At 40.2% G+C, this 14,667-nt stretch overlaps 1 protein-coding gene across 10 annotated transcripts in view; it reads right to left on the bottom strand.

Moving 5' to 3' along the window:
* Positions 1 to 1,340: 1,340 nt before the first annotated feature.
* The window catches only part of PJA2 (praja ring finger ubiquitin ligase 2), a 131,845-nt gene continuing 118,518 nt past the window's right edge, over positions 1,341 to 14,667 (bottom strand). For 7 of the 10 annotated variants that reach the window (XM_042450081.1, XM_042450079.1, XM_042450085.1 and 4 more), the window contains 4 exons: positions 14,120 to 14,161; positions 6,797 to 6,911; positions 5,736 to 5,857; positions 1,341 to 2,006 (listed from right to left, as the gene is read on the bottom strand). In XM_042450081.1, coding sequence (XP_042306015.1) covers positions 1,878 to 2,006; positions 5,736 to 5,857; positions 6,797 to 6,911; positions 14,120 to 14,161 — 408 coding nt within the window. In that variant the 3' untranslated portion in view covers positions 1,341 to 1,877. Of the gene's footprint in view, positions 2,007 to 5,735; positions 5,858 to 6,796; positions 6,912 to 14,058; positions 14,162 to 14,667 lie in introns of those variants that run through there. The other 3 variants (XM_042450083.1, XR_006102006.1, XR_006102007.1) reach the window with 3 other exon arrangements.

The raw sequence follows: 14,667 nt of genomic DNA, 5'->3' as shown, positions 1-14,667 counted from the left end.
TGGTAGCTAGGCAACATGAGAACATTTTCTTTTCTTTAGGTCTAACAAAAGGGCAAGGCTATGGCTTTGGCAATGCAGGAGGCTGTAGGAGTGGAAGATAGGAGAACTGCAACAATGCTAAAGGAGTTTTAATAATTAGTCCTGCATGACTTTTGAACAGACCCCAGCTGTTGGCTCCCTTCTGTTCCAGAAATTGTGAGCTGATGGCCTTGTTGGTAAAGCACTGAATTATTCTCTTCCCACCCTTTATTCCCACAAATCCTTACTGTGCTAAAAGCCTTGCTGCAAAATCTATTCTCGCAAGTACAAGTGATGAATAAACTCTGACAACAGTTAAAAGGGAGGAAATGTAGCCATTCATAGATTCTTCATCTTCATGGATCAATTTATCATGGTAAATTGATAAGAACTGGGCAACATGCTCAATATGTTTGCTTATTATTTTACAGTACCACCTGTAATACACACACATTCTTCTTTTTGTTGCTAAAGATCTACATAAAATCCCCAATCCCGAGTACTATGGGGCACTGTCGTTATGCATGAGGGGCGGCGCCTCCTGACACGCCTTGCCCCTCGCACGTAACTACATCAAAATGGCGCCTCCGCACACAGATGGGCACCACCATTTTGACGTTGCGGACGCACACCGGAAGTGGTGCCGCGAGTGTGCGCCTTGTGCCTTGCAGCGCCTCTTCTGGGGTGCAGGAAGAAGCGCCATTTTGGTGCTTCTTTGTTGCTGCACCCGGGAACTGCATGGTTTGGCTGCTGCGGTTCCTGGACGCAGCAACCGGCAGTGGCACAAGACCGCCCGTTTTGGGTGGTCTGTAACACACCAAAATGATCTTATTTGCCTTTTAAAACATATAAAAGGGAACAGAATTAACAAGCAAATAGGATTTCAGCCACTTAGCTCACTCCAGTGTTTGCACAGTTATAAAAAAACATGAAGGTGGGAGAATTAATTGAAGATTAATTTGTTGAGACATTGTGCTGTTATGTAAACCTTGTGACATAGTATTGAATTTCTTTCCATACTATTTCAGAAGATTTGCGCACAGTATGACCCTTTTCGTACAACCTTCATTCTTCACAAATCTAAACCAAAGCATATCTATCCAAAAACCAGCAACTGATATTTAATGAAATACTCTTACTTTCTCTTAGTATGTCAAGTTGCTTAGTTCCTACAGGCTATCTACAGTACAGTTGCTGTTCCCTGAGCCCTTATAAAAGGCATCGGTGGACACAGATTTGTGAATTAAATAAAGAAACTTGAGAACATAGAGCAATATTTCCCTTACAGATACACACAAAATTATTATTAAATCACAAGGAAATTTATGATTATGCTATTTATTTCAAGTGAAACCAAAGTATACTACTGCAGTGATCACAGAACATCTTCACATTTGATGCAAATATGAAAGAGCTATGTACAAAGAAACTGTGGCACTAATTTTAAACAAAAGGAGACAACCCAAGCCTCAAATATTATATAATGTAAAACAGGATATATGCATAACTTTTGTAAGCTGCAACTGCACTGCAGTTGTATTAACTTGAGCACAAGTGCCATATTTATTATCATTCCCTCAGACATAAGCATTAGACATTAGTTAACATTAGTCAGCAATATGTTTTACTGCAGAAAATTAGTTCAATCTTTTACACCTTTCATTCTGATAATTTTAACTCTTACTGTAAACCTAAGCCATTTAGAAAGTTCATACATTCTTTCTAAACTAATATATAAGTGTTTTATATTTATATATATTTATATATACGTACATACAAAGCAATTTCACATTGTAATTAAACAGGAGAAATTTACAGCAAAATGTGATGGCCCAGACTCTCTTTTTTAGGTGTTCATTTTATTGTGTCCCTGAAGTACTTTGGACTGAAGGAGAAGAATCATGATCAGGCAAGAAGGTGACTGTGGGAGTGTCAGGCTCTGGAAGCACAGTTGCAAGCACATGACGGCAAACGGGACACGTTCCTGACTAGATGAGAGAAAAGACCACCAATTAATTGCAATGCAGGTGACTGTCTCAAGAATGCCGAGAGGCAGGCTTCAAATACATTTAGACTGAAGACCTTTTTGTAGACGAACAAGTAAACTAAGGAGCCAATTATGTTAACACCAATCACAATGGTCATGTTGCCTACTTCAAAGTGGCCATGTCAACTACAGAAGGATTTTTCTAGTACAAGCAAAGTGGAGATTGTCTTTGTTGGAGGTATTGGGACATCACTCTTAAATCACACTTGGTGGCAAAACGTGTCACTGAAGATTTAAGGTCTCTGTCAAATAGAATCTGTTTAAAGTTCATAGAAAACCTACACAGTACATGAATCAGAATATATTTCAGAAAGATAAATTTAAGTAGTTCTGCAGGAAACCTGATTTGTATGTAGCACTTTACTCGCCTTCCCCCAGCACATTAGCTTTTCACTTGTTGGCATAGCAGGGGTTTCTGAAGTCTTCAAGTTTAATGTCATGGCCATAGAGATAATCTAATCAAATTTTCCAGCATAAAAGGCCTAGCACATTACTAAAACAATTCCTTTAGCTCACATTTCACTGAAATAAAACTTTTTAGGAGAGATGTGAATTCTGCAAGTGATTTCAAATCTTCTATACTATCATTTGAGATTATTCAGTCTGCTTTGTAGCATTTCGTTCACTTACTTAAGCCATGTAGACTGAACCAACATACCAATTTTGAGAGCTTGTTGTTATTCAGAGAGAACTCTGGTGCAAATCTAGCAAATAAGAGCACCAAATCAACAATGGAAAAAACACAGAGCTCTTGATCAGTCTCCTAGTTCTCTGAAGGAAATGCTGCTAACACAGCACACTGAGTTTCTATCTGCTCCTTGCTGATTAGAAAGGGAATGCTGTAAAAACTACGCTGTAGATTAAGCTTCAGCAGGAATTAATGGCTGGGATTCTAGATCACAGATGTAGTTAAATAAATAAAAAATAATAAAATTTTTATTTATATGCCGCCCTTCCTCCGATCAGGGCGGCTTACAACAAGTTAAAATACAATCAATAATACACATAAAATAAAATACACATTAAAACAAACCAACAGTAAAAAGCCCCATAGCCCAGCCTCATGGCCACGAAAGAGGAGGGAGGCCCACAGGATATTTATTCGGGGAATGCCTGTTGGAATAGGAAGGTTTTAAGATCCTTCCTAAATTGGGCCAGGGTAGTGGACGAGCGGAGCTCTGTGGGCAGCGCGTTCCAAAGGGCTGGGGCAGCTATAGAAAACGTCCTCCGAGATGTGGAGACTAACCTGGCCCCAGGCACCTTCAGTAGCTGCTGCCCAGACGTTCTGAGGGTGCGAGGCGGAATGTATGGGGAGAGGTGGTCCTTTAGGTATCCTGGGCCCAAGCCATTTAGGGCTTTACAGTATTGAGCTCGGAAGCGAATGGGCAGCCAATGGAGATCTTTTAAAACCGGTGTTATATGGCTGGTCCTGGGAGCACCAGTGACCAGCCGGGCTGCCATATTCTGCACCATTTGCAGCTTCCGAGTTTGGTATAAGGGTTGCCCCATGTAGAGTACAGTACATTGCAGAAATCCAGTCTCGAAGTTACCAGAGCATGTACAACAGTTTCTAGGTCCCTCTGGGCCAGGTATGGGCGCAGCTGGCGGATCAGCCGAAGCTGATAACAGGTGCTCTTGACCGTCGCATTCACCTGAGCAGTCAGGTGAAGCGACGAGTCAAGAAGCACCCCCAGACTGCGCACGGAGTCCTTCACAGGGAGCGTGACCCCGTTCAGGACAGGTGGAATCACCACCATTCCTGGACCAGGAGAACCTATCACTAGTACCTCCGTTTTCTCTGGATTCAGCTTGAGTCGGTTTTCCCTCATCCAGCCCATTACCGACTCTAGACAGGCCACGAGAGGAGAGACGCCATCCCCAGTCACTGCATCAGTCGGAGACATAGAGAAAATAATTTGGGTGTCATCAGCGTACTGATAACCCCGCGCCCCATGTCTCCGGATGATCTCTCCCAGCGGTTTCATGTAAATGTTAAATAGCATGGGAGACAGAATGGCCCCTTAAGGGACCCCGGTTTTAAGGGGCCTCTCATCGGAGCACACGTCTCCCAGCTGCACCATCTGGGACCTCCCAGAGAGGTAGGACCGGAACCACTGGAGAGCAGTGCCCCCGATTCCCACCTCTGCCAGGCGTCCCAGAAGGATACCATGGTCTATGGTATCGAAAGCCGCTGAGATGTCCAAGAGCACCAGCAGGGACACGCTTCCCCTGTCAATGCTCAGACGGAGATCATCGACCAAGGCGACCATGGCTGTCTCAACCCCGTAACCCGCCCGGAAGCCAGTTTGAAATGGGTCCAGATAATCCGTTTCATCCAAGACCGTCTGAAGCTGGATAGCAACCGCCCTCTTGATCACCTTTCCCAGAAATGGTAGCAGCGAGACTGGCCGATAATTATTATGTACCAGGGGGGTCGAGGGAGGGCTTTTTTAGGATCGGTTTTACTATGGCCAATTTAAGATCCGATGGAAATAGCCCATCTCTCAAAGATGTATTAATTATCCGGTGTAACAATGATGTTACCACCGGTCCCCCCTGGGCCGCTAACCACGAGGGACAGGGATCAAGAGAGCAGGTTGTTTTCCGAACACTTCCAAGGATCTTGTCCACATCCTCGGTACTCACCAACTCAAACTGATCCAGTTTAACATAGTCCACGGAGGCACATAGTTACGGATGTGTAATTATGTATTATAATTATACTTACATGGGGGATCTATTCTGGACAACAAACACCCCCCCCCCCCCACGTAAGGGAAATCCTGCATATGCTGGAGCCCCATTATTTCTTCAGGAGCACATGAGGGCTTTTTCTGGCATGGCTTTCAGCGTATGCTGAAAGCCGTGTATGTCGCGCCCATGTGTAACACGAGCACACTATTTATTTATATCCTGATCCCACCCCCCACCCGTCCCAGAACTGGGCCCCAGAGCAGCTTACAACATTAAAAGAACAATACAATTAAAAACATAAAAAAGAGATACATTTGTTTGAATTGCTTATTCAAAGAACAAAAATCCAGTTAAAAAGTTTAAATTGTTTAAAACAACGGTCCTTTAATTATGTATTATCACCTGATTTGATTCTCCAAACCTACCTTGACAGCCAGCATGAACACTGAGTAATAGAGCTCTGTTCTGATGGCAACTGGGGTGCAGCAGGATGACGTTTCCAGCCCCATTCTACCAGCGAAACCTCAATCGTCAGCAGAACAGAGCTCCATCACTCATTGCAGCTGCTGGCCATTAAGGTAGGTTGGGGGGCATGTGCAATCATCCCACAACTGTAAACATGAACACAGAAAAGTTATGTCTTGAATATATATTTGTAACTGCTCAACAGAATGCCAGTCAATTAGCGGAGTGTTTAAGTTAAAGTTCTAAAAAACTGAAGGAACAGTGCAAACTCTAATCCTATAGAATTTCTGGGTATACTTTCAAAATAAAAGGCCATGAAAATAATTAAATATATCTCCATAGGAAATACTGGGAACAGGCTGCTACTATTTCAAGAGGAAGTGTTTCTGTTTATTTACCACCTTCATAAAGAACAATTGAAAGCATGTGATAAGCTGCTTGTGTCAATGTTTCACAGAAACAAGTAATCATAAAATTGAGTTTAAAATAACACAGTAAAATAAATACACACCTTTTGTAACCAAAGTGTTATACAAGGCTTATGAAAAAAGTGGTGACATGGAAGCTCTGTTACAATTTCTTCTTTGATATACTCACTGCAGCAAATAGCACAGCATTGTTCCTGACCTACAGCTTTGAAAAAGAAAGAGATGGATCAGTATGCAGTTCTAAAAGTTGTAAAAGCTTTAAAGATCAACATGGCATAATTAATACTATCAAAAATAAAGCTAAAAATAAAACTGTAATTGGCCTTGTTTCAATTGCAGGCCAAATCAGATTCACATTAATGGTGGCAAAACACAGAATGCGCAATCATAGGTTGCAATTCTTTATGGCTCAGCATAATGAAGTAGGTCCACATGTGGATCTTTTTATTTATGTGGCTCTATGCCAAGCTGAGACATATGCCAACCTCTGTATCTCCAAAGCCCCATTCTGTGACTTGTGGGTGTGAGAAGAATTATCCAGATATAAAATGAATACATCAGCACTGAGATCCACCCGTGTCCTCAGAGCTGCTGTAAATCTTTCATGTCTTCTCTGGTTCTGTCTTCTCCCCTTGAGACATGAATTGGCTTTAGGGGCTATAGAGTAAGAGCAGAAACAGACCTCCATAAAGGGGCAGCGTGATGCCATCCCTTTGATTGCTGGATTGGGCCATAGCAACCATGTGCTGTGGCCCCGATCCGGCATTTCCCTGCCATAAAAATAAGTGGTAGAAAGCTGGGATTTTGCGGTGCAGCATGTGTAAATGCTGTGCTGCAGAAAGGCTGTGAAACCACTGCATGTTTGGTCAACTGTGTGGCTTCCCGGTGGCGTGGGGGCATGCTGCTGTCTGAACGTCACGGCCCCATACTGCTGGGAAGCCAACTCTTTTTCTGGTCTGTACCGGCCTTAAGTCTGCAGTTTTGGTGACTGTGGGGGAAGGAGGAAAATAACAATATTTGCGGAGCCCTAAAAGGATATAAACAGGTCTAAGGGAAACTTACATGTGCATATGACACTACAGGATGTCATAATGTTCTAAAATTATATTTGAACAAAATAAATAAATGTGGTATTTATCCTTACCATTGTGATCATCTGTTATAATAATTTGTGGGAGACATTCTATGCTTTCTTTACTAGCAGGTGGATGAGCTTGTTCAACGTCAATTGCAAGAGATTCCAGATGTGCCAAAGCAGTCTAAAAATATGCATGAAAAGTAACATCTCTTACACATAAGGTCAATATTATTTTCTTAGATTTTATTTGAAACAGTTGGGTGAAGCTTGACAGCTGTAGAAAAGTGCATACTGTATAGATTGTGGAGTCGAAGGCTTTCATGGCTGGCATCCATAGTTTTTTGTGGGGTTTTCGGGCTATGTGGTCATGTTCTAGAAGAGTTTCTTCCTGACATTTTGCCAGCATCTGTGACTGGCATCTTCAGAGGATGCTTGCCTGGAAAGGAGTTGGGTATATATATACTGTGTGACCTGGGAAGCCAGGAGTGATTTGCATGTGTCTTCTTCTGTTGCTAACAGCAGGCCTCAGGGTGGGAGGCTATGCAAAAGAGGATTAGTGTCTGCTTGATTAGTGCTCATTGTCTGCTGGGAAACCCCTGACCATGGGAGATTTCTCATTTGCATTTGTTGAGTCTTCAGGACTGGATTTAGCAACAGATCACACAGTATATATAAACCCAACTCCTTTCCAGGCAAGCATTCTCTGAAGATGCCAGCCACAGATGCTGGCAAAACATCAGAAAGAAACTCTTCTAGAACATGGCCACATAGCCCAAAAACCCCACAAAAAACTATGGATATACTGTAGATTGTCTGTTGGAGGGAGGAGTGGCAGAAATGAAGAAAGTGTAGATTAATATGGATGACATTTATGGAGTTATAGCAATAAATATTCATTAAATACTAAGAATGTTACTACAGTATAAACTTCATTCCTCAGATAACAGGAGTCTACGTTATTAAGTGGCCAAACCACTAACATCCTTTTCTATAACAAGAGAGAGAACAATCTGAGCCTGACTACCTTAATGGCAGTATGGCTATTAGTGCCTTATTTCATCTTCATATACTTGTAACTGAAAAATGAACAGGAACAACAATGGTTTTGATAAACTAACAGTATTAAGAACTTGTGAATTAAAAATCCACAGATCTATCATATTTTTTCAGGCACATACTGTACCCTTATTTCTTTGCGCTTTGCTCCATTTTTAACAAACAGCCAAACCCTCTTCTGTCATAGTTTTCCTATACCCTTCTTCTCTCATGGCCTGTTCTTTTAGGACAAAAGCTGGCCCACTACAGATTGTGTGCATGTAGGAAAAAGTAAAGTGGACTGTACTGGTCAACAGGCTTTACTGTGTAGACTACAATGGAGTTCATATTTGCTATAACACTCTACATGAGAATATCTGGTGCATATGAGGCTAACACTGGCCCAGAAAAAATTAACAGAGGGATTCACTTATATATTAGTTAAAATATTCATACCCTACCCTTTATTTGAAGATCTCAGGCAGCTTTCAATAAAATCAATTTAAAATAATAAAACATATTAAATAGTTTTTTAAAAAATAAAACAGACTATGTAAAACTAGTTAAAACCATATCGAATAATATAAACATGTACAGCCTGGATAAAATCAGTTTGGCCTGAAGGCTTTAATAAAAAGCCAGGTTTTAACTTGGCACCAAAATGATTCTAACTTCTGTAACAATCGGGCTCCAAAGAGAGGGAATTGAGACAAAGCAGTTCCATGTGGTGGGTTCATCTATGGGATGGGGATATAAGTGAGACAAAAGCACTATTGTGGTTCATCAAAGGCACATTTTATAGTAGAGCTGGTTCACGTATGAAGAGGTCCATATAAACAGGTAAACTAAAATGTACAAGGTAGTAATGTATATATTATATATTATATCACAATCAAATATCTAATTAATTAATTTAAATTGTCAAATATCTACTTAATTAATTTTCTAAGCAACCAGGTGCTATTAGTCCTTAAGATATTAATTCCTGAAATAAGAGAACAGGCACATGTTTTTTTAAAGGATAAAGAAAACATGTGAATGACATGCCTTCAGCCAGAGACAAAGCTAGACTCTTGTGGCATTAACAAGATGGCTGAGTGAGTGGCCCATTCAGAAACTTGTCAGTGGTCCTGTCTGTTTCAAAGATGCATGCATGTGTGTACATGTATACATTTATTCCAGATGATATTACTAAATGAAAGACTTTATTCATAAACCTCAATGAATGGTGTCAAGAGAACCTTTCCACAAAGCATAAATAAGCAGGACAGTTTTGCCACTACAGCTAAATGGGTAATTACACTTTACATAGACTAGATGCATATTTTCAATTAAGTTCTGATTTATCAAACCTAACCTTATACTGTGAGAATAGATTGCCAAGACTGATGAATGGAAGCCAAATTTCACATTTAATAGTAGCGTAGAGTATGTAGTGAAAGGGCTCGTAAATGTATTTCCCTTCTCTGGGAAGATACTGAAATGATATATAATCATCGACAAAGTACTTTACAGTTCATCTGTAAATATACAACATGATATTATCTAAATCTATGCATTATTTTAACAAAGAAAGATTTACTCTATTATTTAGTTTCTTTTAGTTCACATCTGAGTAAAAGGCAAGCCGTTATAAATATCCAACAGAAATATGTACCTGTTTGGCAAAAAAGATCAAGACACATAACAATATTTAGCACTTGTACTGAGCATATGAAGTATTTAAAATGCTTTGCACACACATTCCTATGTAATCCTGAGCAAGGCAGACCAATATCTTCCTATTATAGACAAGGGACTGAAGCTGAGAGAACAATGCACTACTCAAGGGTTTGGCAAGTTCAAAGCTGTACTATATTGAGATTTCAGTACAGCAATTCTCATCTCATACCCTTTGCTATTAAATTATTAAATTATACCAGTATCCTATAGCACTGCAGCAAGCATACATACAACTAAAATATTCAGATTAAAAAGAATTGTGGCAACAGAAGAAAATTAGTGGCTAGCTTAGACACCACTTAGTAATTTGTAAGGTATAGCAAAGCTATCAAAAGCCTTTTCTACCAAGAAGCATTAAACATTTCCCTTGATAAATGTGTTACTAACCCCATTTATTTGTACAGCTGCCTTTACATTCTACAACAGAGTCTGCTACAGCTGTTAACTAACAGTCTCTATTCATGTTATCAAACGTTTATCTCCATCTTTGGCACACCAGTGTTCTCAATGAACAACTGCTACAACTGTCATCTGGGGTCTAGTGTCCCCTAGAGGTCTACTGAGGTCTATAAACTCTTTAGACATTGTTAATCATATATTCTTAATACAAAACCAGCATTCTCCTTGTAACTACCTGAAAGAACTTAAACTCCATAAACTACCAAGCGGTAATTTATGTTTCATTCTAAGTAGGAGTTTTTGTATTCATACCACCAGTGACAAAGTGTATCTTTAACATAGTGTTTGCTGCCCACCAAAGAGAAATACACTACAGTATTTTAAAGGAAAGAGTGGACCTAAAGCATTGTATTTCTTTCAGCTAAATTTTTAATGATGTCACTGCACAGAAATTCCTAGCTAATAGGCTCCCATTATTTTCAAATAAGGAGCAAAAAATGCAATGAGATATTACAACATACAGTTAATTCCCAATCACTCACAATGAACCTGCAAGGGAAGACCGTCCCCACAGACTTTGCACTAGCAAGTAAAACAGGAAGTAGCTACAAATATCTGACTGTGAACAAGGAAAACAATATTCTGAACACTAAGAGATGCACAACTAGATGTTCTGAGATGTTAACATACCTGTGATGCTAGGAACACACAAACAATTCTAATAACAGGAAAGCCCATGGTATTCTGACCCGGGTGCTCATCTGGGTCAGTCCCTGGCCCGGCATGTTTATATCTCCATCCCCGCACGGGCCGGGGGACCTGCTGCTGGCATGCACTCCATAACTTTCTGTGCCATCACAGCCCGTTGACATGTCTGATGCAGAAATGGGGCATTTGGCTGCACCCATGTGGCCAGGTGCCCCATTTCCACATCAGACATGGCAACAGGTGGTGGTGATGTCGCAGTAGGAGTTACAGTGGAGAAAGGTATGTAGTACCCAGGGCTATTTAAACAGCCAGGAAACTCCATGGCAAACTGGTGTTCAAACTGAATTGCACTAAGGGCTGTTTATCCCAGGTAAAGGGTGGATCCAAAAGATCCTTGTCTGGTCTGCCAGGATCTGGCCCAATCTTGGCCCTGGGAAGTTGGCCTGCATCGCCCAAACAGAATAATGTTATGCCAGGAGGAACACAGGCTTTTTGGTCCATGGGGACTGTCCCATTATTCTCCTCTACATCTCGGAAAAAACTAAAAAAAGGAAAGAAAAATGAGTACTGTACTAGGAATTCAACTTAGTTATACAGCACATGTACCTACTTTCTCTTTTGAGGTGATTTCAGTATTTGTTATAGAGAAAGCTACCTGGATGTTTCAAACCTATAAGACCAAATTGATACACTTTTCCAACCATCTCTAACACTGCAGCTTTTGCAGTTCACTATTAAAAAAGCACTGTTGCTTTTTAAAAATACTGCAACCCTTCAATAGTTTCATTTGCCATCAACAGTTTTAATATATTTTTAAAAACAAATGTTATAATGTAATGTTATGCACTCACAGAAAATGAAATAGACTGCCCTACAAACAGAGAGAGATTGAGATTGAGAGAGAACAACAAAAATGGACCTAAAAGGATGGATTATGATTGAACTCTCTAGATGCTGAAATAGAATATCACAGGCAAACAGGCTGTCTCTAGAACAATCCTCATAAAGCGTTTGCCAATAAAGTAAAAGGGTTTAAAGGATCACACTCAGGATCTTATCAGGTTTCATTTGTAAATCTAATTATAGCCTCTGAATCAGCCTGTGCATCCATTTCCTGACATATTCATTCAATTTATAATATCATAAAAGCTCTCTGATGAAGCTATCATACCCTCTTGTGAAAGGACCCTGGGAAAGATGTAGAAAAAGTAAAAGGAAGACACTGTCACAGTCTAATACTAAAATATTAAATCTGGAGAAAATTAAGAAAATTGATTCTCAACTAAATTTATTTTTCAGAATGGTGGGTGGAATGTTTTTAAAGGAATTGGGAACACTTTTTTTTTAAAAAAATTAATCTAAATCCAATCACACACAGTAAACTATAGTGATAGCACTATAGAATTTTTCCCCTCTCTTACCTGGAGCCCATGGTTCCATTATGAAAACATCCCTGAATGATTTCTGGCTCAGGAGTACTGTTTTTGGGGTGGTATACGGGGGAGGGGAGATCACTTTCTTCTCGAATCTGCTGATGGACATAGTTCTGCAACCAACTGCCCCCCCTCCCCCCCGGGTTAGGCCAATATTGTGACAGATAATTCAGTATCTTGGATCTAAGAATGTAATCACAGTATTGGTATCTCATTGGACAAGTTTTGCAAATTCAGTAATCTTTTCAAGTTTGATACTAAAAAAACTGCTTTCAAATGTTACACGATACTTTTCAGTTACTTCATAGTTCAGTTACTCAAATAAACTGCTCTTGCATCCTGGTAGTATGTTCTTTCTACAGTTTAATATTCAGGTCCTTTCTTTATCTCAACACCAAGTGAAATAAACGGATGAATAACCGAAAATGCACATACCCTCTATGTCAAGAAACAAAGCACTTGTATGAGTTTCTGCAAACCTGCCACTTTGCAAAGTTTATGAAACTCAACTCAAAATTTCTGAAGATACTTTTTCTAGCTACTGATTCTACTTGGGGGTGGGATGGGGTTATGAGAGTTATGCTAATATTTTCAAGTGGTTAGCTCCAGAATAAATCAATCATAAACCTATCCCACTGAAATCAGTAAGAAAAGGTACCACAACTAGTTTATGCTCCAGTGATTTCCATGGGAATTTAGTGTGATTAACACAGTCTGCTTGCAACTCAAGGACACTTGCTGAGATTCTGATCAAGAGTGGTGGCTACAATAGGGCTGGACAGATTGGCAGAAAGGGGAGGCGAGATGCCACTCCATTCTGCCCTGGATGGAGACCGCGGCAACCAAATGCCGCAGCCTCCAGGAGGCTTAAAAAGAACCCACTCCCCATTGGTTTTTTTTCAGGCCACGCACGGGGCGCCATTAGTGCACTTGCATGCCATGATGATGTCCGCATGGCGCTATCTTGGCGCTGCACTACACGGACGTCATCATGGTGCACCCCGTATGGATGGGAGTGCACCATGATGGCAGCCAGAGTGCACGGTAGGGTTACTGAGCCTGTAAACGCTCAGCCCCCACGCAACCCTAGTTTGGGCCCAGGCCAGTGCAAAGTGCCCGTCTGTACAGGCCCCAAGTCTCTTAATGTTTTCCTACAAAACTTTACCTTTGAAGCCTCTCAATCTTCCGCCAAAGTCTCCTTTGGAATACCTTTTCGCCAAAGACACTGAACAATTCCCTCATCCTCAAATGTCAAACTGTTCAGACCTTTTACATTTCTATCAGAAATCGAAGTATTAGCAATATAACTCCTATCAAGTGAAATGGGATTAGAAATAATTGTGAGTCACACAGTGTTGTTAAGAAATGAGCAGGGCTTTCCTTTCCTTAACTGATGTGACAGTTAAGGGAGTGGAAAAGACAGATCTAAGTGCACAGGTTTACCCTGGAAATCTTCATAGCCCTTTCTTTTCCCAGAGTAAAAATGGAACTAAATGAAACACAGTCCTCTGGCTAACTTCTCACATTACCTCTGTAACATCTAGTTCACCTCCCCTAGAATCCTGCAATAATTACGATACATGTCTTCACAAACACCAGTAGACAGGGATGTTTGATGGACAAGCAGACAGGCTGAAGACATGGCTGCCATTTTTGTTGCAAGCCTGTGTGTTCTGAAAATACGTTTCTACTTTGTGATATTTTCAGATTTTTCATAGATATGGGAATTTATTATACTACTAGACTCTCTTGAACAAAAGTTCTATATATATGAATTACAGAAGCTCTGTTGATGTGAGTAGGACTTATCTCATATGATGTCTATTTAAAATAAGAACACACAAAGTGTTCCAAAGGATGAAGCGAGTTTAAACAACATGCATAATGACAAGTAACATTTTAAACTGTGTTATTTTTAGAAAATTAGAACAAAGCTCTCTTACACCAGAACATTCTTGGAAAAATTACTGATCCTTGCATGAAACAATAACTCAGTCACAAAAATAAAATAAAAATTGAAATGCTGCCTACCTCCCATATCAACTACAATATCTACAAAAAGGGAACGCAGGCAATCGGAAATTGCAGGTACCTGTAGACGCTGATAAGTCATTTCCATGAACATGCTTGTTACCTGAATTTGAAAAGATTCAGGTTAGTGAAGGTGAGGAGTACAATTTTTTTTTTTTAAAAAATGTACCCCCCAGTAAAATACTTAACAAGTATCATCTGCGAAATTTCTAAACATTTTACTTTTTGGTAATTACTCCTAAGGCAAAGTGTTTCTAAGGAAATGAGCTTTAGTTTTTTGTGGTTTTTTTGGGCTATGGAGTTTATCACACAGGAGGAATTTCTCTTAATTTCGAATGAAAGGAAAGTGAGGGCAGAACGCATTCACGTGAATTCGCTAGTTCAGCGAATTTACGTGAATTTGAATTGCGTTCAAACTGGCTTCCCATTGCCCGAAAATAGCTTGCCATTGCCTGAAATTGCATGTGATCACCTCTTATGCAATAACGTGAAACCCCATGATTGCGTTCGGACTGACTTCCCATTGTCCAAAATTGTGTGTGGTAGTCTATCACGCAATAACGTTAAACCCATGATTGTGTTCGGATTGCCATTGGATTATACTTCCAA

The sequence above is a fragment of the Sceloporus undulatus genome, chromosome 2 (assembly GCF_019175285.1).
Source record: "Sceloporus undulatus isolate JIND9_A2432 ecotype Alabama chromosome 2, SceUnd_v1.1, whole genome shotgun sequence".
Classification (NCBI taxonomy): domain Eukaryota; kingdom Metazoa; phylum Chordata; class Lepidosauria; order Squamata; family Phrynosomatidae; genus Sceloporus; species Sceloporus undulatus.
Note: the sequence above shows the minus strand (reverse complement) of the source record. Positions and strands in the feature narration are given on the sequence as shown.